This window comes from Ambystoma mexicanum, chromosome 11 (genome assembly GCF_040938575.1).
Source record: "Ambystoma mexicanum isolate Mex_15411 chromosome 11, UKY_AmexF1_1, whole genome shotgun sequence".
NCBI classification, from domain to species: domain Eukaryota; kingdom Metazoa; phylum Chordata; class Amphibia; order Caudata; family Ambystomatidae; genus Ambystoma; species Ambystoma mexicanum.
The window spans coordinates 1,439,334,378-1,439,360,553 of NC_090934.1; the positions used below are offsets into that span (position 1 = coordinate 1,439,334,378).

The 26,176-nt window shown below is 46.8% G+C and overlaps 1 protein-coding gene across 4 annotated transcripts in view; it reads right to left on the reverse strand.

Annotated features, from left to right (window-relative positions):
• CHD2 (chromodomain helicase DNA binding protein 2) overlaps nt 1-26,176 on the reverse strand; it is a 1,289,637-nt gene that overhangs the window by 816,154 nt on the left and 447,307 nt on the right. For all 4 annotated transcript variants that reach the window (XM_069625070.1, XM_069625072.1, XM_069625071.1 and 1 more), the window contains one exon: nt 17,481-17,570. In XM_069625070.1, the coding sequence (XP_069481171.1) occupies nt 17,481-17,570 (90 nt within the window). The remainder of the gene's footprint in view (nt 1-17,480; nt 17,571-26,176) is intronic.

Sequence of the window (26,176 nt, forward strand, 5' to 3'; positions counted from 1 at the left end):
CCCAGAAACTGTCTCCAGAGCTCAGGTTCTCTCTAGGCGGGACTATTTCAACAGCCTCTTTCTAAATTTGCCCGCTTCTACTCTCCGCCGTCTGCAACTCATCCAGAACAGGACTGCGAGACTTGTCCTTGGCCTCAAGCCTAGGGATTGTATCTCTTCAGGACTGAAATCTATGCACTGGCTCCCAGTGGCTGCGAGGATTAAGTTCAAAACCCCTTTGTAATATCCATAAGGACTTCTGGGGCCTGGGGCCTCAATACCTTCAACTCTCTCTTCCTAAATACCTTCCTTCTCGAGCTCTCTGCTCATCCGCCTCCAACTCCCTCAGGGTCAGTTGCTTCTCCAAGCAACGGGTTGGTGATAGATCTCTTTCTTCGGCTGGGGCTTCCTTCTAGAACACCCTCCCTGAAACTTGAGGAGAACCATCTCCGGTTCCGGAAGTACCTCAAAACCTTTCTCTTTGCTTCTGCTTTTTCTCCTCCTCTCTCCTGCTGACCCCCTGGCTCATACTGAAACTGCACTGGTTACCTGGCCACCCTCTTATCTCGGGCCCAGCTTCCCTCCCCTGCCAGTTGCACTCCTGCACTCCCTTCCTGGCAACACCCGCACTTGGTAACTGTTTTTCTGTATCCCTACACTGCCACTACCAGCACTTGACACCTGATGTCTACATGTACCCTTGCACTTGCCACCTGCTGGCTGTACATTTACTTTGTTATTTATATCATGCCATGTACTGCACTGTCCCTCCCCTTTACCCCCTCACACTTTCCTCCTTCCCATGCACTTGCGCGATCTGAATGAGACCTGGCCTAGTAGGACCATTGTCTGTCTTCCCTCTGTTTCCCCCTCCCTTGCCTCGTCGCGCCTTGAAACACTGGTGTATATGCGCATTATAAATGCCATATCATATCCAGCATTAACCACTGACCATGAGCTACCATTGAGGAATGAGAAGCTAGTACATAGCGTTCCGCAAATATAACTTCCACATAAGATGGACACATATAATGTTGTCCATCATGTATGGCCCTGTATGCTTTAAATGTCATGTAGATGTATCCTAATGTTTAATTGATTGTCTGATCCTCATGTTAGGCAAAGTTTATATTCAGTACCCTTTGGGACCACTCCACAGACTACAGTTGTAAGCAAAACCAACCTTTGGTACAAGTCTGTACTACACAGTTTTGTAAGCGTTGCTGAGCAGCCAGGCTTATCTCAAGAGGGGAATGGGAGCTGATGTTACACAGAGATCTACAATCACAAGTATTCAAATAGACTTTTACACTCAAGGTTTCTTGGTAAAACACTTTTTCATTTATTTTACAGTCAGTTATAAAGCATTCACTTGAAGGAGACAATCTAGATCACACAAAAATATACTTCAATACTTGACACGGTACGGGTCTGAGGCATTTAAACTACTTTGAAGGAGGAGCAAAATGGCATATGTTAATAAAAAGAATATTAGAGTAACTCTAAGACAGTGCAAATAGTTTGAGTTCACCAGAGGAGTCAATTCAATGCAATCGAATGGGTTCAAGTCTTGTACAGATAAAAGCAGTTCTGGTAGTTAAACGGAAAAGTGTTTGCCAAAGTTTTCAGAAGTAGTTCGTAAAAGAAAGATTCATATGTTGGGTCACAAACTGACTAGGCCTGCAAGTTGCAAAAGTTCCAAGCACTTTCGCAGTGAGAGGTAATTTCTCTCAGTCAGGATTTCACAGTACCTTAGAATGAAGAAAAAGATGCAGCTGAAGACTTCTGTTCCTGGCAGTTCCTGCAGATCTCGCTGTTCCTGAGCCTCAGTCGTGGGGACAAGAGGGAGGACATCGGGGGACTCCTGCACTGCACTGGGACTGGTCGCAACGCTGGCAACTGGCAAATCTTCAATTCCCGTAGCTGTAATCAAGCACACAAACTGGTGTCCCTCTCCCTGGTTATTCGGTTTCCTGCAGCACTCTGAGGAAAATACAACCAGCTCCGAGAATTTTATCCAGGTGGCTTATGGTTCAAGGTGATTGGTCCCACCAACTCAAAGGGATAAGTCGTCCTTGCAGGACTTCTCTGTCGAGATGAAATTGGCGATTCAGACCTGCAGCAGGGCTTCACTGGACAAACCAACAGTCGAGGAGTTGCAGCAGCTGTCTTCTTCAAGCTCGTTTTCGGTTCTTTCTTTCCAGTGGTCGACTCTGCCATCCAAGCCAAGAGAGACTCCTTTTATTCAGTTTTCTCCCATTCATTCCAGCCTAGCTGCCACTCACCCAGCAGGGTGGCTGTCCTTGCCGGACAGTCAGCCAGCCAATCACACCAGAGTGCATTTGGGTCTCCTAGGAGACTAAGCACAGGGAGTTTCGGGCACCTTCCTCACTTCCTGCCCACCCCAGACACTCTGGCGCCAGAGGCGGTTTTCAGCCCTGAAGCCCACCAGAGGCGTAGGAACAAAGGGACCAAACCTGGTTTGGCGCGCAGAGACAAACTCTAGAAGGGCCTTTCGAAAAAGAAATGGTGAAAAAATAAGACCGTGACCTATTTAAACATGGGGGGGGTCAGACGCCATCTTGAAAAACATGGCTCCTGGGATTTGACACTACCGGTGTTCGAGGTCGGGAAAAATCATGGTAGTTCGTTGTAAAACCACTGCCACCAGCCATTTCAAGAGGAAAGGGTAGCATTTGACTGCTACATGAGTTTCTAGACATAGGGGATACTAGGTAACCCCTCCAGCACTGTATTGTAAAATAGGGTGTGCTGGGTCTAGGAATTTGAAAAGAGTCGTAAAGTCAATTTCACTTCACTTTCTATGAGAAACAGTAGTTTATCCCAGAGAAGGTATTTAAACCTTGGGAAAGACTGGAAAGGTTTCCCTGTGTCACTGCATTGCGGGTGCTGTGTGACACACATGAAAAGATGATGCCTATGGAGTTTTCTAAAACTCCATAACCAAAGCAACACAAGAGTAAAACACATTCAAAATACATGACAGAGTGGGTAAAAAGGCTCACACTCTCTCCAGGTAAAATAATCAAGTCCTCAAAATCCAGAAAAGTTGCTGAGGGTCTCGAAGGAGAAGGGAATAAGCACAGACTCCCATAAGATCCTCGGCAGGTGAGTGCTTGTGGCCCCCGACCTCCATTTTCTGGGCTCCAGACCCCCCCCTTCCCACCGCATCCCTGCTCCCTCCAGCCTCCCAACTGGCCCACCGCCCGTGATTGGTGACTGGGCTTCCGGGCCCAGGGTCTAGCGACCCGCGCCGCAGGCGCTCACTGCCTCCCATAAGATCCTCGGCAGGTGAGTGTTTGTGGCTCCCGACCTCCATTTTCTGGCCTCCAGACCCCCCCTTCCCACCGCATCCCTCCCCGAGCGTGTCCCTGCTCCCTCCCGCCTCCCAACCCGCCCACCGCCCGTAATTGGTGACTGGGCTTCCGGGCCCAGGGTCTAGCGACCCGCGCCGCAGGCGCTCACTGCCTCCCATAAGATCCTCGGCAGGTGAGTGCTTGTGGCCCCGACCTCCATTTTCTGGCCTCCAGACCCCCCCTTTCCCACCGCATCCCTCCCCGAGCGTGTCCCTGCTCCCTCCCACCTCCCAACCCGCCCACCGCCCGTAATTGGTGACTGGGCTTCCGGGCTGAGGGTCTAGCGACCCGCGCCGCAGGCGCTCGCTGCCTTTCACCAACCAAAGCCCTCCTCTCCTCCTCCCCCAGCACCGTTTTCATTGGTCCCTCCAGTCTTTATCACCGGTCCCCCCAGGGCAGCCCTCTGCCCGGCAGCCCCCAGCGGCTAAGGGCCCCGAGGCCAAGGGCGACTCCAACAGAGGCGACTCCAGGAAGTGTGAGCAGGTGTCCGCAGGGGAAGCCAAGCCAGTGGCCAGCCATCAACCAGCAACTACAAGGACCAGTAAGGTAGGGGGGCCGGGGTTGGGAGAGGTACAGCTTTACACTAGATACCTAACCTCGTTGCCCCAAACTGCATTTAATAGAAGGGCCGCCGTGCCCATATTGCATTGTCTGTTCTCCAAACTGCATTGATAGGCCTCTCTCCCACTATACAGGTGTCTCTCAAACTTAGCAGATAGAAGGCCGCCGTGCCCAAATTGCATTGTCTGTTCTTCAAACTGCATTGATAGAAGGGCCGCCGTGCCCAAACTGCACTGTCTGTTCTCCAAACTGCACTGATAGGCTTTTCTACCACTATACAGGTGTCTCAAACTTAGCAGGGCTGTCGTGCCCAAAGTTTATTGTCTGTCCTCCAAACTGCACTGATAGGCCACCCCCACACTATACAGGTGTCTCAAACCTAGCAGGGCCGCCGTGCCCAAATTGCATTGTCTGTTCTCCAAACTGCATTGATAGGCCTCTCTCCCACTATACAGGTGTCTCTCAAACTTAGCAGATAGAAGGCCGCCTTGCCCAAATTGCATTGTCTGCTCTCCAAACTGCATTGATAGGCCTCTCTCCCACTATACAGGTGTCTCAAACTTAGCAGGGCCACCGTGCCCAAATGGCATTGTCTGTTCTCCAAACTGCATTGATAGGCCTCTCTCCCTCTATACAGCTGTCTCAAATTTAGCTGGGCCGCCGGGCCCAAAGTGTATTGTCTGTTCTCCAAACTGCACAGATAGGCCGCTCCCACACTATACAGGTGTCTCAAACCTAGCAGGGCCGCCGTGCCCAAATTGCATTGTCGCTAAGGAAGACGGAGACTAAAGAGAGCCACTGTTAGAACCCAAACATATAACTATACAACCCTTAACTCCACCCTTACACCCCGACCAAGACAACAACTAGACTAAAACAACTCGGAATCGTACAATGCCGCGCAAACGACCCACCCAGAGGGAAAGAAGAGAAGAAATAACAAACACCCCGAAACTTCAACTAAGAACCGCAACAACAGAGCACACCCCCACAGACAGGTTCAAAGATCGGACCAACACTGAAAGAAGAGACAAATCCCTTTACCTAACTCCATACCTCGCTGAGACCTACTCACCAGATCGAACCAACGCGACGCCAAAACCAACTACACTGAACAACCGACCAACATCACGAAGGACAAACCCCACCAGATACAACAAGCACACAACTGAAGCAATAACACCATACATCACCAAAGCAAAAAGAACCCCCAACCCACAACCATGTCCCCTGGAAGACGAACCAGATGAAAACAAAAACCCTAGACTAAACTTAGAAGAACTACTCGAGAACGCCGACAACCTGAAACCTGCTCCTGAACAAGATCAGAAATCGACCCTAACAAAAAAAGGCAAACCAAGCTACACCTCTAAACTCCACTGCAATCTAATAAATGCAAGATCCATGTCAAAACACTCTACAGAGATCTTCGACCTACTCAACGACATCGACATCCTCTTTATCACAGAAACTTGGCTGGACGACAACTACAAAATCACACTCCAAAGCTGCCTTCCAGCAAACTTTAAATGCCTTCAAATAAAAAGGAAAAACAAAAAAGGAGGAGGCATCGCAATAGCATTTAAAGAACAGCTGAAAATAAGAACAGACGAACCACTCAACATCCCCAACTGCGAGTCCATGGTCATACACCTAATAGCTAGCCCAAAAACCAACATCACATTCATCCTGGTGTACAGACCCCCAACTTATGATGCATCCTTTGTCGACAACTTCATAGAAGCCATAACCAACATAGCCATCAACCACGAACACCTAATCATACTGGGGGACTTCAACATCTGGTTCGAAGACAGTCATGCCAACTCCCAAAAATCACTGATTGAACAACTCGCCACCATGAAACTACGACAACTAGTAAAAGGGGCAACTCACGCGGCAGGACACACCTTGGACGCAATATTCGCAGAAAAAAAACTCATCACCACGGCACCGCCGATACCATCTCATTATCCCATTCGTAATCACTCTGCCTACTCAAGTCTACATCCAACCTCCCAAACTCACAGCCACCACAAAAAGAAACTGGAAAGACGTCAAAAAAGGCAACCTATTCGAACAACTGGAGTTAACCAAGCCCTCAACAACAGAACTAGACCTAGCTGACCTAGACGGGAAAGCTGAGATACTACACAAATGGACTGCAGATACAATTGACAAGATGGCCCCAGAAAAACCATTCACACCATCAAAAAAGAGAGCAATGGCAAAATGGTTTACCCCACTACTAAGCACCATGAAAAAAGAAAACAAAAAGATGGAAATGGAATGGAGGAAAGATTACAATCCAGACAAAAAAACAATGTTTCAGAAGCACATTCGCGCATACAAGAAGGAAATTCAAAAGGCAAAGAGAAGGCATTATGATGATAGAATGACAAATGCCACCAACACACAAAAAGAAATGTTCCGTATCATTAAAGAAATGCGAAACCCACCAGGCTGTGACAACACCCCAACCCCCTCGGAGAAACTATGCAACAACCTTGCAGACCACTTCAAAAAGAAAATCAATGACATCCGACAAACCATCCAACAGAGACCAACCAGCAGCGACTTACAACCAAACGAACATAAATCAGAACCGCAGCACAAACTCAATAACTACCCTGAAATATCAGCAGAGGCATTCGCAATGCTGATAAAACACAGCAAGAAAGCAGGCTCACCGATGGATCCCTGCCACCCGGACGTCTACAAATCAATCCTCGGACAAGGAACACCAGCAGAATACTTCAGAAACCTTCTAAATCTATCACTGGCAACAGGAACAGTACCAAGGATCTTCAAATCGGCTTACATCAAACCACTTCTGAAATACACAAGCGGGGACGTAGATGACCTCTCCAACTACAGACCAATCTCCAACATCCCCTACCCGGCCAAACTCCTCGAAACCTACGTATGCAAACTAACCCAAGAATACGTTGAAGAACACCACCTGCTAGACCAAGCTTAAGTCGGCTTCAGACCCACAAGAGGTACAGAAACAGCACTACTATCCATCTGGGATGACCTAAAAACAAACGCAGACTCCAACACAACATCTGCCCTTATCCTACTCGACCTCTCCGCAGCCTTCGACACAGTTAGCCATGACACCCTAAACAAAAGACTAGAAGACATAGGCATAACAGACACAGCGCTACGCTGGACTAAATCATTCCTAGCAGACAGAACTGAAACCGTCTGGATCAAACCCTTCAAATCCACCCCACGAGTCAACGACTGTGGAGTACCACAAGGATCCTCACTATCACCACTGTACTTCAACATCTATCAAACCCCAGTAATCAGAATCTTCAAGAAACACAACATCAAATGCTTCAACTACGCAGACGACACTCAAATCATCTACAACATCGAAGACACCCAAGCCGATCATTCAAACTTAACCAACTGTCTAAAAGAAGTCTTCAACTTGATGAATGCCAACAACCTGAAAATCAACCCAGGAAAAACCGAAATCATGATCATATCCAAAGACCAAGAGAAGGAAACCGCCATCCCGTGGCCAACGGAAATGGGATCTACACCATCACCATCTAAGGTAGTAAAAAATCTGGGAGTCCTGATGGACAACACCCTAACCTTAGAACCGCAAATAAATGCAACAGTCAAGAAATGCTTCTTCCTCCTCCACACGGCAAGAAAAATACTACCTTTCCTCTCCTTCACACACAAAACACTCACCATCGTTGGCCTCATCATGTCAAGTATCGACTATGCAAACAGCCTCTACCTCGGTATACCGGAATACCTACTGAAGAAGCTACAACGGATCCAAAACACTGCAGCCAGACTACTTCTCAAACTATCCAGAAGAGACCACATCACCCCGGCCCTAAAAACACTACACTGGCTCCCAGTAAAACAGCGTATCATCTTCAATACAATGTGCATAACGCACAGGGCAATCAGCGGACAAGGAGCAGAATTACTACAAAAAAAAATAATCTACAAGCCAACAAGACCGCTCAGGTCAACCAACGAAATCCGACTGGAACAAAAACCTTACATCAAGAAGAAACTCGGAGGCACCGCTTTCTACCACTTAGCCGCGAAAACCTGGAACAACATCCCAAAAGTAATAAGGAACACCAAAGATCACCTTAAATTCGGAAAATTACTAAAAACCTGCCTCTTCAACACCAGAGACTAAAACCGAAACAACAATAAGACGAACGACTCATCAAAAAAGGGACATTGACAAACCCCTAGAATCCGACAGAAGTACCCGGAGCACCTGTAGGGCTGGCGCTGGACAAAGAGGTCCACCCGTGAGACCCAGAGAAACGGAGGCAACTACTCCAGCCAACCCTTACCATCCTCCACCACCCGTACAGCCACAACTAGGTACCACGGGGCTGTGGAACAGACAAGATACCACCAATCACCACACAATCGGAAGTATGGACACTAGCAGCTGCGCTAGTCATGTGGAGGGGGTGAGGAGCATGCAAGGTTATTAAGGGAGCGGGCAGAGGGGACAGCTAAACCCTCAAAAGGCCCCGAATGAAAAAACGGGCACGTACCTCCTGAGGCTCAGGGTGTACAAGCATCCCGTCGTGGAAGATTACACGAGCCCAACCAGTTCAGTCCAGGATAGAGATACAAACTAACCAATACCACTAACAATTTCCTTCTCTGCAAACACCTCTCAAACTCCAAACCAAACACAACCACAAACCTCTAGCGCAGCAAACCGCACAAACTTCACTACACTGCAACAACAAAACAAAAACACACAGACTCGCACATCAGCACACGACGACTACCGGCCGCATACACCCCAGGCCCAGCCGACGGAACCACCGGGCTGAGGCTGCCAACAGCACATCACTGCAATCTTGCACTTTTCCAGCCTCCACCCACTAACACACCCTCCCTCCCTCCCTCCTTCAGAGCCGCCAGAGCGCCAGGGGACCACTCCGGTGGTGATAGTGCGCGGTACAAATGACCTTTAACATTAACACATTTGTAAGAATTCTCCCTAACAACTCACAGAATTGAATTTCGTATAGCTATGTTTGTTCAGCATCAGTTGGTCTGGGGAGCCAAAACTAGCTCCTTGTAAACTGTTGGTGCCAAGCTAACAAGACTCTTCTAGGATAGAAGCAAGAGCTAAATAGCTCCCAGCTCCCTTCAATTTCAAACCATGAACGCATTTGAGACAACAAAAAAAGTGATCCAAAACAGACAACATGTAAAAAGAAAAAGGGAAAAAGTTTCCCGGTACTGACCGTCTGAAAGACTGGTCAGTTTACCCATAACAAGTGAGCAAAAAGGCAAGTGAAGCTGAAGGCTTCAATTTACAGTACAAAGTCAGGACAAGGGGTATACAAACAAAAATGGTGGGGTCCATAGACACAGACACACACGCACACTAAGGAAACCATGGTATCAACAGTAAGACACAGACAAGTAATCACAGTTTAAGGGTGTTTATTGACTTTAAAAGGGTTTGAAAAATGCCCATCTAATCCTAAATCTACAGATGGCATGCAAGCTATGACCATCAAATAATAAAAACATAGTCCTAGTGGTGTCTTGTCAAAATAAAATAGGCTATACTAATAAACCTATTGCCAATCCTTACCTCTAAACACAACAAAATGTGGAAGGGGTGTGAAATGCAAAAAGGAACAGAGTCCAAAATAATATGTCAGAATGGTAGAGCAATAAAGTTCCCTTCCCTGTGTTTTCAGTACAGAGTAAGGTAGAGCACTCTGGCTCTACAGCACACTATGGCTTCTCTTAGCACAAGGAGGCAGTCTCTAAGGCATTGCAGGACCTTCAAAGACAGTCTCTTAACAGCACAAAAAGTTTCCCGCTCGAAGAAAGTCTTGTTCAACAAAAAGATCTAAAAGTTGGCTTGTAGCACACATCGGGTGGATCATCCACCCTGGGATCTCATTCAGCCACGCTCGGCCTCCCTTTGCTTTCAAAAGACACTCTAGGCCCCCTCATTCGTGCTCAGACGTTCCTTTCAATTATCGTAATGTCCTTTGACTTGAGTACTTTCAATACTATATTTGTCACTGTTGCAGGTTCCCCTCGACCGGGCGCAAGCCTATTTTTCCATTCGCTTGCATATTTCTTGGGATTGAAAACTTTCGATTGTGCTAGGGATTTGTATTAAACCCTCGCAGGACCACTTTGATCTTTCTCTCCAATCTCAAAAGTTCGATTTGCGGAATATCTTCCAGGCAGAGGTCTTTCGACTTCGCACCCACACTGTGCCGGACCACACTGTTATCACGTAAAAAAGAGGGACTTTCTTCCTGTCTTCCCCAATGTTCCACATCACTTGCAGTTTCACCAATGTCATCAGTGCCGCTGGCAACCTTTGTTCAACATAGAACGGCCTTGCGCAAGTTCTCTCAACTCAAGGCTGCCTGGAGATGCGTCTCCCTCGCCATGCCACAGCCTCGCTCTGATTCGGCATCTTGGCTTCACATTCTTCTCCGCTCTCTTAAGACTTCTTTTTATGTACTCTGGCTTTCCAGGCCCTCTCTGTGTTTCCGACTTCTACCCAAAAGTTCTTAAGGTTCTCCCTCCGTCGGGTTCGGACCCTTCCTTCATGATTTACACAAAGGTCTCCCTCAGCCGGGCTCGGACCCCTCTCCGTATATGCAAAGAACCAGTTTTGGACTTCCATTCCCAGAATCCTTTGTGGTGTATTTTGCTCTCACTTCATAGTTCCCCAAAACAGCATTCCATGGCTTTGGGAGCTGCAGGAGTTTTAATGGCGGTGTGTATTGAGGTCAGGGTCTCACCGCCAAGGCCCTCAGAGACCTGGGCTCACCTGTTTGGCCCAGGGGAGGAGCTCTGGTGTGGCACCGCCAGGAGACCCCAGCTGCCCTGGTTTTGCTTCCTGGTGGTACTGTTCCTTCTCCACACTGCAGCCTCCCCTGTGTTTAAAGGTCCAGTGTGAGTGGGCGGTTTCCTCCTCCTCCAGGTCTTCCAGGGTCTCTGCAGCTCACTTGGTTTATGGCACTGGCTGCTTGCCGTGCTCCCCAACCCGCCTCTACTCTCTTATGTTGGCAGGCTCCCCTGTTGTTGCTCTCTCTGCTAAGTGTCTGCCCCAAGTTCTGATCGTTAAGGCCTACTGTCCTGCAGCTTCCCGGGGGCCCCCTCTCCTAGTCGTGTTTACTTGCTTGCTTTCAGGGCACTGTTCGTTTGCTGTCAGAAGCTTCCTTCTTGCGTACCTTTTTACGATCGTGTTTACGCCCTCCGGCCTGCCAGCTCCAGGCCCGCTTCCCACCGACCTTCTGCTCCGTAGCCTCTGAAGTCCCCGCAACGCAGCAGTCCTCTCCGACTTGGTCTCCTGTATAGTTCAATGTTCTGCGGGTTACCTGCAGCGAATGCCATGGCCAGCCGGGGCCTTGGGCAGCCGGGCTCCGCTTTAGTCAGCCCTCGGATCCGCCTCCTGCTCATCGGGGTCTATTCTTTAGGCACGCTCGTTTCGCTTCTCCTCATTGTTGTCCGCCATCTTGCTTATATCCTTTATCAGCCGATCGCGGGCAGGGAGTACTCCTCCTAACTTGCAGTCTGAGCCTCGTCTTATTTCTCATGTCGCTCTCTGCAGGTCCACCGTTGCAATGCTCGTTCCCGTTCTTCAATCTTCTATTATATGGCTTTTTTTCTTCGGATCACTGCAGGATCGTGCAGGAGCAGCACAAGGCACATCTTCACAGCAAGGCCAAAATTCCATATAAGGTTGTGCACTTGTCCTGTGTGTGTTGTGAGAAACCTGAGGCATTTCTGCCAGGTTATTCCCAAGGATCATTTGTTCAGGTGGCCAGGGGAGGGCCATCGCTCTTGGATCCCAACCCTGGGGGCGGACAAGCGAGGGAGGATCAACTGAGCAGAGGTCCTTAAGGACTATGAGAGAGACATAGTATTCCTCCTGTTCTCCAGCATGGAGTCTGGCATGGATTCACATGCTTGTGAATATTCCCTGTTCTCAGGCTGGGAATCCTCGGTAAAATAAAAAATCAGTTTCAGTTTCGTTTCTGAACTGTCTTTCTACTAATAACCAATCACTGGTCTCTGGGTCATACTGCCCCAGCCAGTGACTGCCCTCTACCTAAGCCCCTCCACTGGCAGCCATCTTCAAATTTTTACCACACGTTAAGTGTTGGAGTCCTCGTGCTATAGCTCTCGAGCTTTTACTGTGTGTTGCGTTTTTTCAAAGAGTTTGACTCTCATTTTTCGGTCAATTCGAGCCTCAAGCTCCACCGATTCCTCTTCCGATTAACGAGGACCCGTTTCGGACATTTCTACGCCCCTCAAGGGCGATTTTTCATCGAAATTCAATTCTTGGAGGATTCCAGAAGATCTTTGAGGCCAACCCAGTGTGGACATGGCCCAGGACAAAGGAGACGCCCGTTGGATCCAAGCTGTTTAGGATCTGCCCAGGATGTGGACTGCAGAACGTCTTCAAGGAAGATGAACACTCCCGGTGTCTCTACTGCCTGCACTCCGACAAGTCACATGTGGAGGAGGACTGTGCGTTCTGCAAGAACATGTCCGCCCGGACCATGAAGCACCGTTGTACACGACGAGCTAACTGGCTGGAGCCCAGCAGCAGGTTAGAAGAAGAAGTCTGAGCGGTCTTCTAAGACCTTTGAGGGCGCTCCGGCGATGGGGGCCCAACAGAAGGCAAAGCACCGCGAGTCCGTGGGCACCAGGAGCGCCGTTGGTTTGGGCTCCTCGGCTGCCAGGCCGGGCGCAATGTCACTGACACCGTCAACCACGAACAAACGCTCCGGCTCGGTGAAAAGGAAGCCAGAGAACCAGGGTAAGCTTCGGGAGAAGCCCTGGCTGATCACGGCAGAAAGAGCCAAGGGTGAGTGAGGCGGTGACCCCTCCCCCCACAGTGAGGGCCTCTGACGCGCATAAGGTCGTGAAGGCCCAGATTCACCCGGCTAAGGCCTCGATTGAAGGAGTCGTGGCATCCCTGGTGAAGCCCGCGGAGGCGACCCCAGTGGAGATGGCCTCCAGTCCTAGAGTTTCCCTGCCATCCCAGAGGGAATCGTCTTTCCAGCCAATCAAAAAGACCTCTATGAAGCCCCGGGCCGAGAAGGAGGGAGGGCGCGATAGCCCTAACGGACTCAGATACTTTCTCCGAGGACGAGCGGTCGGTCCTCAAGGCAGTCCGGGACAAGAGGTTCGACAAGGCCAGTGCCTGCAGAAAGGATCCCGACAAGGTGAACGTGTGGTACACCTACAGATTAGGGCCTAGGGTGCCGAAGCCAGCAAGGAAAACAGGGAACCCCATGCATTTTTCCGAAAAGAGGACACCGTGGGAATCTACAGAGGGCCAATTTGCGCAAGTCATACCTCTGCGGATTCCCATATCTGTATGGTGTGCCCGTCTGAAAAAATCGTGAAATTCAGCTGTCGGAAAAGACTTCGCCTGTGCTCTTTCAAAAAATGTATGCTTGCCGTTCCTCACCACATTGGTTTTCCTGATTTACACATGCTAAGTACATCTGTTCAGGCCTTAAGCATAAAACTCCTGTGTGCCATGGCTCAGTGTTTGGCTTGTGGTATTGCTTGTTTTGTGAAACACTACAAAAAATGTGTGATTTCCTAACTGCAAGAGTCGGGGGAATGTAGCGGAGCATTGTTTTTCTCAAAATTCATAGAAGCCGTTGCCGTACCAAGCCAACCATGTCCACCACATACCTTTTTTTTGGTAATTTTCCCACTTTTTCCTCAAACTATGGCATTTCCCCCCCAACTAGTTGTTGCCCGACCTGCGCAAAACACCCCTTCCTAAACTTGGAATGTTGTCTACTTTTCAGAAATGTATGCCATTCTGTCCTCCAATTCGGCTTTTCTACCCTTTTCTTCCATTCCGTCCACGCATGTCCAATTGGCAAAAATGGCCAAAATCGCCTACCTCTCACAAAACGATTGATAACCACATCAAAATAATTTTATTTCGTTTCCACTCAACCTGTTCTTGAAAGTCAGGAAATTGGGGAATTCAGCCCAGCAAACCATTTGTTCCTAGCTCTTACAAGGAAAAAAAAAACATTCTTTGTACATCATTTTATTGGCATTTTTAGAAAAAAAAAAAAAAAAAATGTTCGCTCTTTTTGGTTATTTTCTCTCACCCTCCTACAGCAACCTAGGATTCCTCGGTGGCGTTACGACTGCCTACACGTGGGGGGAAAAAAGGGGTCAAATTTGGCCGAGATATCTCATGTAACAAAAAAGTTACAAGGCACTGAATGGCGACATACCAAAATCACCAAAAAAGGCCTTGGCACTGGTGGGAAAAAATGCACGGCACTTAAAGGGTTAAGGATTGTAATTGCTTTTGTTGGATTTTTTTTGTGTGTTTGATGGATCTTGAATCCAAATAAACATCTTGACTGATATTTTGGATTGGCTGAGTGCTTTTGAATATAATCAGGGGATTCAGGGTCTCACAGGGAATCAGTTGATTCCTTGGCGTCTATCAAGGCTCCCCCAGGTTGCAACTGATGCTGTAATGGAGGTGGGGGAACTTGAAAGTTGGAGTATGAGAATGTGCAGATAACTTTGATAGCTAGATTTGGGAAAACTCCTTCCCGGTACCTTAAGAGGTTTAGGACCCTCAAAAAGACTGATGATACCCCTTGGGCTACCTGGGTGTGTGAATGCTTGAAAAACTTAGATGGATGGGTTAAGGGTTACATAGTAACTACATTTGAAGGAATGAGAAATCTTTTTTTTTTTTTCTACTTTGATTACCTTGCACAGATTTCTTCATCACATTGTTTACATTTGCATTACTTACTGTTACAGTTGTTCAATTTCCCGTATATAATAGGAGCATGGTAAGATAGTGTGTGCTGGGTCTAGAAAGTTACAAAATGTAAGTAAAGTCAATTTCACTTCACTGCTCTTGGAAACAGTAGTTTATCCAAGAGAAGGTATTTAAACCTTTGGGAAATCTAAGCGACTTCCCTGTGCCACTGCACTGAAGGTGTTGTGTGTCACAGTGTAAAGATGATGCCTATGGAGTTTGTCAGACTCCAAAGTCAAAAGAAACAGAGAATAAATCACGTTAAAATTATTTGAGAGATGAAAAGTCCTAAAGTCCAGCAAAAGAGCTGGGGGTCTCTAAGATAGAAGGTAATTAACACATTTCTGAGAATTCTTCCCAACACCTGCCTACCACCTAGACGCAAACAGGTTACTTAAACACTAGAGAGGCAAAAAGGACTTCTATTCGTCCAAACATGCTTTTGTCACCTAGGCTAGTCCAAATCAATGGTGGCCAAGACCACCACTTCCTGTTGGGTGGTTAAGAGCATTCTTGACAGTTACTCTGTCTTGTACACTTGGATAGACAAAGGTAAGCCTATGTGGACTTCAAAACAAATGTCCCTCTGGAAGACATCTGCAAGGCAGCTACCTGGGATCCGCTCCACAACTACTAATATACAAGCTGTAGGGCTGATGTTCATTCTGAGCAGGCATTTGTTTCCCAACATTTCTGACTAGCTCATTCGCCTGTATTTCAAATTGGTTTTCCTTCAATTGACACCCTTCATCCTCCCATGTTCCCCAGGGGTCTAACCTCTTGCCCTGGCTTTTCAACCAATACCTGGCAACTCTCGCCCACTGCATTGCCACTTCCTGCTCAAATTTCCAGTGCTACGCTGATGACACAACTCATTTTCAGGCTGCCCTCTGTCACCTCTCCCTCTCTCATCTCTGATTGCCTAACTGCCATTCAAGATTGGTGTTCCGCCAATGATCTTTGTCTGAATGCCAGCAAGACAGAGATCCTCCTCATTGGCACACCTTCACCATCCTTTCCCCTCACTCTCTGGCCGGCCTCCCTTGGCCCTCCTCCTACCCCCACCTGCGAGTCTAAGAACCTCGGGGTCATCTTTGACTCCACCCTTTCCTTCTCCGCCCACATCTCTCAGGTCTCTAAAAAGTCACATTTCTGACTGCACCCTCTCAGAGGTACTCTGCCTTTCCTCTCCTTCCCCCATAAGCGCATGGTATCCCAAGCTCTGGTTCTCTCTAGCTTGGACTATTGTAACAGCCTCTTTCTAAATCTACCTGCCTCTACTCTCCGCCCTCTGCAACTAATCCAGAACAGGACTGCGAGACTTGTCCTTGGCCTGAAGCCCTGGAATCGTATCTCTCCAGCTCTGAAATCTCTCCACTGGCTCCCAGTGGATGCAAGGATTAAATTCAAAACCCTCTGCATTGTCCACAAGGCTTTCTGGGGCCTGGGGCCAAAATACCTTCAGCTATTCCTCTGCAGATACCTCCCCTCTCGAGCTCTTCGCTCCTCTACCTCCAACTCCCTCAAGGTCAGTAGTTTTTCAAAGAAACGAGCTGGGGGTAGATCTCGGTCTTCGGCTGGGGCCTCCCTCTGGAACAGCCACCCTGCCACTCTACTTGAGGAGAACCATCTCCGGAAGCACCTCAAGACCTTCCTCTTTTCTTCTGCCTTCGCTCCCCCTCCCCCCTGCTGATCTGTTCTCTCTTGGCACTGTGCACCTGGCCACCCTCTGTCCTTCGGGCCCAGGTACCTGCTCACCCTGCCACCCTACCGCACTGCCTCCGGGCCACCCCTTGCACTGGGGATTGTATCTGTACCCATATAGCCCCCCCTTTTTCTTCCTGCACTCATCAGAGCGACCCTGTCTGCTGCCTTAAACCTAGCACTTGCAAATTGCTGGCTGCATTACCACTGTTTGTTGCCTTTATTATTTATTTATTGTTATTTATCTGTTTCTCCTCTGCTTCGCACTTTCCACTTCTCCCTCCTTCCATGCACTTTTCACTTCCCCCCTCTCCCATGCACTTGCGCGTTCTCAATGTCACTGGGCCTAGTAAGATCGCTGTTTTGTTCTCCCCTGTTCCCGTCCCTTGCCTTATCGCACTCTGAAAGACTTGTGTACGGGGGCGATAGAAATAAAATATCAATCAATCCCTAATTTAGGATGCTTTACGGCCTACCAAAATTATAGAGTAACAGGACAGGACGTGGGAGTAAAACGTTAACCACCTGAGTGAATTAAGTACTCCTAATCCAGTCCCCTTTCTCCATATTGTGCGCTCTGCAGCAAGTAGCTTCATAGTTAACTGCTATAAAAAGACTGGCGGGTGAAGCAGTGAGCATGCAGGAGGAAAGTATGATTGTGGGATTGGCCACACAGCTTTCCATCACCCTATTTAAAGGCTCTAAAAGATGCATTCCACCACATTCAGTCTCCTTCCTGGGGCCCAAAATACCACAAGTAAAGAGAAAAGGAGACTATGGACTAGAAATACTGTAGTCATTACGATTAGCACATTGTTTCATTTCACATCTTGCCTTTCACGATCTCCCAAACATGTCCTTTTCCTCCCTTTCCGTATAGGACAAATAAAGTTAAAACAGCAGCAACAACACTCTACAAGACCACATATTACAATTCCATGATTCAAACATGCAGCTTAGTCCATAGGCATCAAATAAAAAGAAAACACAGTATATTAAATAAAGTAGCCTTATATCACCTGATGACATACCTTATCTTTTAGTACGATCTCATAGGTGGTGATAAGTGCATTAAACTTTATCCTTTTGGTCTGTGGATGGATCCATTCATACTCTCGTATCTATAATTGAAAAGCGCAGTTCTCATCAAAATACAAAGAGTATATATATCTGGATTTCTTAACATGGTGGTGAAGCATTAGAAGATGGCTATTTAACAAAATCAAGGTTAAATTGAAGTTACATATACATCAGGATTATACTACTCATTCTTTAGGGTAATATTTCAATAGGTCAAAATGTTCAGCCACAAAGAAATCTAGTCATGCTATCACATCAGGCCATATTAAATTGCATTTACATTGTCGGATTTCTTCCACTACTTTCCTAATATGACAGGGCCAACAAATCCTACTAGCCCACTTGCATTGGCCAGGAGATTTAATGAAGGGTGACCTTTCTGACAAGTATGGGGATGATTGCAACTTTTGACATTCACTGCAAACAAATACGTTTGCAGTAAACAGCAAATAAAAGTTCTGATATGAATGGCTGGCCTTTGGGTGACCACATTGTCCCAAATATGAAGAGTTCTTATGGTGAGATGCATCATTTTACAGAAAGCACTGCTAAATATGTTCTCACCCGTCACAATGGGGTGTGTGCATTTCTCTTGGGTCGAGTATGTAAACTAAGGAACTAGCCCTTCTGGTCCAGTGGAATTTTAAAGAAGTTGCAAGGTCTGTATGAGCTACTTTTATTTTTTCTACTAACCAAGGTGAAGATCATTTTTCAGAGTTGTATGTAGCACATACAACTTTTAGGAACATTTCTCTTTTTGCAATATTTCCACCCTTTATTTCAAAGCGACACCAAGCATATTGCTCTATGTCCTGACATTGCTGTCTGACTTTTATTTATTTTATTTATAAAGAGCAGAGACAAAAGCCCATAGGCATAGAAGCACTAACACAAAGACAAACAACATAAAACAAAGTCAGGCTGCTCACTACAATATGGTCCAAAAGAAGTCTAGTCCAAAATAACTCTGAACTTGGTGTAGATTGACATAAATCTCAAATACTTGCATTTACTCAAGAACAGAGGTATGTTACTGCGACCATACCCACTAAAAACGCAATCTGTGTTTTCCATGGAGCACCAGTTACCAATAAGCACCCTACGAAGGACTCTGAAGACCTGAGTTCAAATGCAGCTATGGCCAACTCTCTGAAGGAGCCATGCCAAACATTTATTTTTGAGGGTATCTTGATTCCGGCTCCTTGGATTTCTCAACATTAGTGAGGATAATATTTCAAGAGTCCAACGTAAAACTCCTTTGAGGTAAATAAACCTTTTTTAGCTTCCCTTACCTGATCAACTCATTTATTTTGGGGGCCTGATCAGTCCCTAAGGCTGCCAGTACAGGGAGACTGTTTCTCCCATTTGTATTCTCCAGTTGTACAAAACACCACTTTTAGTGGAGTGTTACAGGGGTACTTTGTTTCCCCTTTTCCCTGACATTTTTCATGCTTTTAAGATGTGCCTATGTGTTGAGAGAATTCCTATTTTTGGAGATTCTAGGACCCTCTAAATTGTGCTTCCCCCAACTTGCTTTATTTTTAAGGTTCAAAGACTTTTTAATGGCCATTTCATATGGCATCACTTCTCCCCAGTGGAGAACCCCTTTCCATGAGGCTAGGGAAGTGAGGCTCCTAACCAATAGTCCCCATAGGGTTGGTAACATGCGGGAGGATCGCATGGGAAGGGTCTCCTCTCCTGGTGATAAGGATGCAAATGAGAGGCACAGCCCCTTTAAACCCTAATCTCGCAGGCTTATGTGAATGCCTAAATCTTCTACACACTCACGTCCGACACTACGTGTTATTGTGAAATATCAAACCATCCTTACGTCATAGGTACAAAAGAGCAAGAAAATGCTACAATCGGGAGGGACAAAGACTCGATAAGCTGCTGCAAATTGGACTGATGGTACGCTGGCGCCGTCTCCGCTATTTAAACTGAACAGAAAAGGAGGACTGTGTTCTTCATCATCATCTGACCAGTCAGTCGATGGCATGTGCGGTTCTGGTTTGCTGAAAGCAGGTGTACGTCCAGAGTAACAACTTGGCAACCAAAGGAGCCGCATTGAAAGCCCGTAACTGACACTTCGGGAGACTGCATCGAGGCCCGTCTCCAAAACTGAGGAGGGAAGCGGTGAGACGTCCAAGAAGGGTCTTGCGAATCAGTTGGGTACTGGTGTAGTGAACCTGGAGAGACAAGGTTGGTGGCACGACCTGTGGTGGGTGGACCGGCGGGTCCGGCAACAGTACCGAGTCCACCTGTTGGGCAAGTTTGTATGCACTACCCTTTGGGTGCACTACAATAACCTTTACCTCCTGGCAACAGTGACCCAACCTGTGGTATAAGTCTGAACTACACAGGTTGGTAGTTTGGCTGAGCAGCTAGGCTCATCTCAAGAGGGGTCAATGTGAGCAGTAGGGTGGTTACACAGAGATTCACAGTGACAATAGTCCAAATAAACACTTACACTCAAGGTTTCTTGATTAAACAATTATTATTCTATTTCACAGTCAGTTGAATAAGCCTTCTTCAGAAGGGGCAATATAATAGTAACACACAAATACACTCCAAAATACACACACTTAGTTTCTCTAAACCAGCAAATACCCATTTGGGATGGCACACAGACTTTTCCTACACCCTCAGGCGACAAATAGCTAGGACACTGTTGACATTGATTTATCACTAGTACATTTAGAGCAATACTGAGTTTGGTGTAAAAGGGAATATAGGAATAAAACAAAGGTTAGCAAATCATTCACAAACTGGTAAGAACTTTTAAAAACCTTCCCAATGCAGAGTAAGTTTAACCCTTTCCTGGGGAAAAGATAAAGCACAGAGTCAAAGGTAAGTGTCTCTCAGGGAGCCAGGACATTACATCACATTATGACATTTGTATAGAGCACGGTGGACCCGCAGGCATAAAGGTGCTGACAGTTAAACACTAGCAGAAAAAAAATATCACATGGTGAGTCTGAAAAGAAGTATCAATATGGTCAGGAGAGTAGGATAGAGGTTAAGCAAAAAGGTGGGTGTTTAGCTCTTTCTTAAAGAGTGACAAGGAGCTCTGTAATCTTAGGTATGTAGGTAGATTATTCCAGAGTTTTGGGGCCACCAGATGGAATGCTGCCCTGTGGGCTTTTGCGGTTCTACTTCTAGGGAATGAGTAAGTTCTGCCCACTGGATCTTAGCTCTCTATCGTTCCTTTTATCAGTAATAGAATTCTGCAAGTATGCTGGCATACTCCCAGTCTACACTTAAAGGTAATTGTTAAAATTCTGTAGGTGACACATGCTTCTATTGGCAAATGACAGCCAATGTTAATTGCACAATGTCTAGGGAAGCTGAAGATCTTCTTTGCAGGTAGGTAAAACGTCTTGCACAATGCTTTTAGAAATGTTTGTAGAAAAGCTGGAGGTTTCTGAGGGGCAAAGCTTTAGCAACTCTGCAGCTTAAGCCCCTTTGTTTAAACAGGTCCCGGTCTTCTTTTTTCGCCATTTATTTTTGGAAAGGTCCTTCTAGTGTTTGTCTCTATGCGCCAAACCAGGTTTGGTCCCTTTGTTTCCATGCCTTTGGAGGGCTTCAGGACTGAAGACCGCCTCTGGCACCTGAGTGCCTGGCGTGGGCAGGAAGTGAGGGGGGTGCCCGAAACTCCTTGTGCTTAGTCTCCTAGAAGACCCAAATGCACTTTGGCGTGAATGGCTGGCTGACTGTCCGGCAAGGACAGCCACCCTGCTGGGTGGCAGCTAGGCTGGAATGAATGGGAGAAAACTGTTTAAAAGGCGAGTCTCCCGGACTGGAAAGCAGAGTTGACCAATGCAACGAAAGAACCAAAGACGAGCTGGAAGAGGACGGCTGCTGCAACTCCTGGACCGTTGGTTTGCCCGGTGATGCCCTGCTGCAGGTCTGAATTGCCAAGTTCATCTCGACAGAGAAGCCCCTTCAAGAACGACTTCTTCCTTTGAGTTGGTGGGACCAATCAACTCGTAAGATACCTGGATACCATTCTCGAAGCTGGTTAAGATTAACCAGGGAGAAGGACACCAGCTTGTGTGCTTGAAGAACAGCTACGCGAACAGAAGTGACTCCATTTTGTCCGCGTTTTCCGACGATCCCGTGCAGTGCAGGAGTCCCCCGAAGTCATCCCACTTATCCTCACGACTGAGGCTCAGGAACAGTGAGATCGGCAGGAACTGCCAGGAACCAACGTCTCCAGCTGCATCTTTTGCTTCATACTAAGGTACTGTGCCAACCCGATTGAGAGAACACTTCTCTCGATGTGAAATTTGTGGAACTTTACCAACTTGCAGGCCTAATCATCTTGTGACCCCAACACATGATTCTTTTTTGTACAAACTACTTTTGAGAACTTTGGCAAAGACTTTACCGTTTACTTCAAGAACTGCTCTTTCCTATCCAAGACACTAGTCCATTGACTTTGGCCTGTGCCTATTAAACTGAATCGAGTCCTCTAGTGAACTAAAACTATTTGCACTGCCTAAGAAAGTATTTGTGATCTATTCTGCTAACTTGTGCCTTTTTGCTCCCATTGAAAGTAACTGAAATGCCATTTTGCTCCTATTTCAGGGTAGCCTAATTTGCTCAGAAACTTATTGGTTGCTTTTTGAGTGTGTTTGTGTATAATATTAAGTTTCCTACTTCTAGTGAATGTTTTCTAAATGATTGTGTAATAAATTAACAAGTGTTTTACCAAGAAACCTTGAGTATAAGTGTCTACTTGAACAACTCTGAGTGTGTAACCTTTGTGTAACCTCTTGTACTGCTCACATTCCCTCTTGAGATAAGCCTGGCTGCTCAGCTCGCTACCACAAAACTGTGTAGTAGAGACTTATACCAAAGGTTGGTTTTTGCTTACACCTGTAGTCCCAATTGATTAACCAGGGGGAAGGACGCCAGCTTGTGTGCTTGAAGAACAGCAACCGGAATCGATGAATTGCCAATTTGCCAGCTTTGTGACAAGTCCCCGTGCAGTGCAGGAGTCCCCCGACGTCCTCCCTCTTGTCACCACGACTGAGGCTCAGGAACAGAGAGATCTGCAGGAACTGCCTTGAACAGAAAGTCTTCAGTTGCATCTTTTTCTTCAAACTTAAGTACTGTGAAAACCCGACCAAGAGAACTTACCTCTCCCTGTGAAAAGTGCGTGAAACTTTGGCAACTTGGAGGCCTAGTCAACTTGTGACCCGACATACAAACCTTTCTTCTGTGAACTACTTCTAAGAACCGTGGCAAAGACTTTTCGTTTTAAATGCCAGAACCGTTTTTACCTATACAAGACACTAGTCCATTGATTTTGGCCTACCTATTGCATTGACTCAACTCCTCTGGTGAACTCAAATTATTTGCACCGTTTTAAAGTAACTGTAATATTCGTTTTATTAACTTATGCCTATCTGCTCCTACTTCAATGCCATTTGGCTCCTATTTCAAGGGAGCTCCACTGCTTAGTAATTAGTATTGTAGTATAACTTGTGCGTGATCTTGGTTGCCTCGTTTAGTGAATGATTTATAAATGATTGTGTAATAAATTAAGAAGTGTTTTGCCAGGAAACCTTGAGTATCAGTGTCTACTTGAACCACTGTGATTGTAAGACCTCCGTGTAACCTCTTGTACTGCTCTCATTCCCTCTTGAGATAAGCCTGGCTGCTCAGCTCACTACCAAAAACTGTGTGGTACAGACTTATACCAAAGGTTGGTTTTGCTTACACCTGTAGTCCTAATTGTATTTGGTGGTCCCAGAGGGTACTGCATGCAATTCTGCCTAACACAGTGCACCCAAAGTGTACTGCATACAATCTTGCCTAACACTGATGAACCGGCATTACTAATGGGCAGAGAAACGCGTGTTAAAGGATACTTTTTCTTTATGAGGGATATTATTTTCCTCAACAATTGGACAAGTGTCTATGGCTTAAAAGGGCTTGTGAGTAACTGTGTGGTACAGACTTGTACCAAAGGTCGGTTTTGCTTACACCTGTAGTCATAGTTGTGTGTAGTGGTCCCAGACGGTACTGCATGCAAGCTCTGCTTAACAGTCCAGCACTCTGTTGAGGTGGCTCAGGCTTGGTCAGTCCGGCATCAGGAAGTCCAGAGGATCTTCCTAGCGCTCAGGTCCGACTTAAAAGCAATGCACACAAACTGGCGTGACTCTCCCTGGAACTTCCGTTCCAGCAGCAGCAGCAGTGGAAATACAACCAGCTTCGAGAGGATGTCCAGACGGGCTTACTTTGGAGTTGATTGGTCTCACCAACTCAAGGGGAGAAGTCATCCTTGCAGGGCTTCTCTAGTCGAGGCGAATTCTGAGCTTCAGCACAGCAGGGCTTCACCGGGCAAACCAATGGTCGAGGAGTTGCAGCAGGCGTCTCTTCCAAGTTCTTCTTTGGATTCCTTCGTCCATGTCAGGAAACCTTCATTGTCTGAGGAAAGCGCGCTGCAAATATGTACAGGGCTACACCTGATCTTCACATTCCACAAGTAAACTAGGCAAAAGCAAAAGTAAACTATTGCTTGCAGAGAAGTGCTCTGGTATATTCCCCAAGCGCAGCATGTCTTTTCGTGTGCCTTGGGGGTTGCCATGGAGACGCTGGAACCTGGCATACTGCTCTGCACTCACAAGGCGACGGCAGCGTAGTTTATAGCAGATCAGGTGACTATTGAAGCCCCGCCCAAACAACGGAGCAGTGCTTCTGAATTTGAACACTTCGGCAGCTTCTTGTGCTACGTATTCCGTTTTCTGATTCTTGGTTTCTGAACTCTGCCTATAACTCCGGACCTGCATTTCTATTTGTCCATTTGCCTCGTATTTGGAACTCTTGATACTGACTTCGGATCGTCCTTCGGATTTGCTACTGTCTCACGTTTTGTCCTTGGCGCTGCTTCTGAAACACCGACCAGGTCACTGTTTCCCGACTTTGTTTTCGTCACTGCTAGGATTGTTACGACTCGCCTGTTCTTGGATTCCCTTTGCCTTCAGATATTTAATTTTATGTTTTTCCCGCATGGAACTCATTCAAGTTATATTGATCACGCGGATTTGTGAATCTTGTACTTTGGAGGTGCTCGGACTAGAGACTGCCTCATTGAGCACTGTTGTGGAAACTAGATGTCCTCGTGCCGTCGAGCATAGGAACTAGGCGTCCTCATGTCGGCGGTTCAGGGGACCTGTTCATCTGCAAGTACATCAAGACTAGTTTGTTAAATACTGTATTCCTGGGTAAGACTGTTTCTGTTGTGTGGTGTGTCTGCATGTGTAATCCGTTACTTTGGGTTGTCAGTTTCGGATATATGGGATACATTACTCACCGTGATCATATTTCTGATGCTTTTATCTGCTTAGATTCACATGCTGTGGATAGGCCGACATCTAGTGGAAGCTGGGGATTGTTTTCGAAACTCGAAAAGGGACGTCGACAGGGCGTGCCAGTAATACTATCCCTAGTGTGACGTCCACTGTACCCATGATCCCTCACACGTCGAGGTCCCTCAGATTGTTATTTTTCTGACATGAGGTAGCATGGGGTGTAGCGTGAGTAGTTATTCAAGCAGATACTTATCAGGCAAGCTCATAAGCATCCATGCGCCTTCGAGGGGAGGAAGGGTGGGTCGCATGTGAATCCAAGCAGATACAAGCATCAGAAATAGAATTACGGTGAGTAATGTATCCCTTCTGAGGCTTGTGGAATCTGCTTAGATCACATGCTGTGCATAGATTAGCGAGCAGTGGAAGAAGGTTCATGAGCGAATAAATGTTGTATAGAACCGCTTGTCCCACTTGTGTATCCATCTTGGAACAAGTGTCAATGCAGTAGTGCTGAGTGAAAGTATGTTTAGAGCTCCATGTATCTGCTTTGCAAATACTGTCTATTGGGACATTTGCAATGAAAGCCAGAGTGGCTCTAGTACCTCTAGTGGAGTGGGCCCTTGACGTAAAAGGCAGTTTCTTATTTGATAGGGAATAGCATAGTTGGATACATCTGACTATCCACTTAGAGATGGCATTTTTAGAGATGCAATCTCCTTCTCTGCCTGGCGCTATGGAGACAAACAGTTGATCTGTTTTTCTTAGCGGTCTGGTCTTGTCTACGAGTAGAGGACCGCCCACCTCACATCTAGTGTGTGGAGTTTTACCTCAGCAGAGCTTTTGGGTTCTTGGAAGAAAGCCGGTAGCTCAATAGACTGGTTTACATGGAATTTGGAAATTAATTTAGGTGAGAACCTAGGGTGAGTGCGCAAAACCAGTTTGTCCTTATGTATTTTGTATTTTCTTCCTCGGACATCTGGGCGCATAGTAAAGAAAGGATCCTTCACTGACAGAGCTTGGATTTCACTGACCCTTCTTATGGAAGCGATGGCTACTAAGAAGGCAGTTTTATAAGTAAGGTGTTTCAGACTAGACTTGTGCATAGGCTCAAAGGGTGGTCCCATGAGCTTAGCGAGTACCACATTATGGTCCCAACCTGGCGGTGGGTTAGAAATTGGAGGGTGGAGTCTCTTTACCCCTTCCATGAATGCTTTGATGACCGGTACCTTCTGACATGAGACCTTGTTATGGGAAGTCGTGTAGGCTGATAAAGCCGCCAGGTGTACTTTTAGTGAGTTAAACACTAACCCTGCATCCAGTAAGTG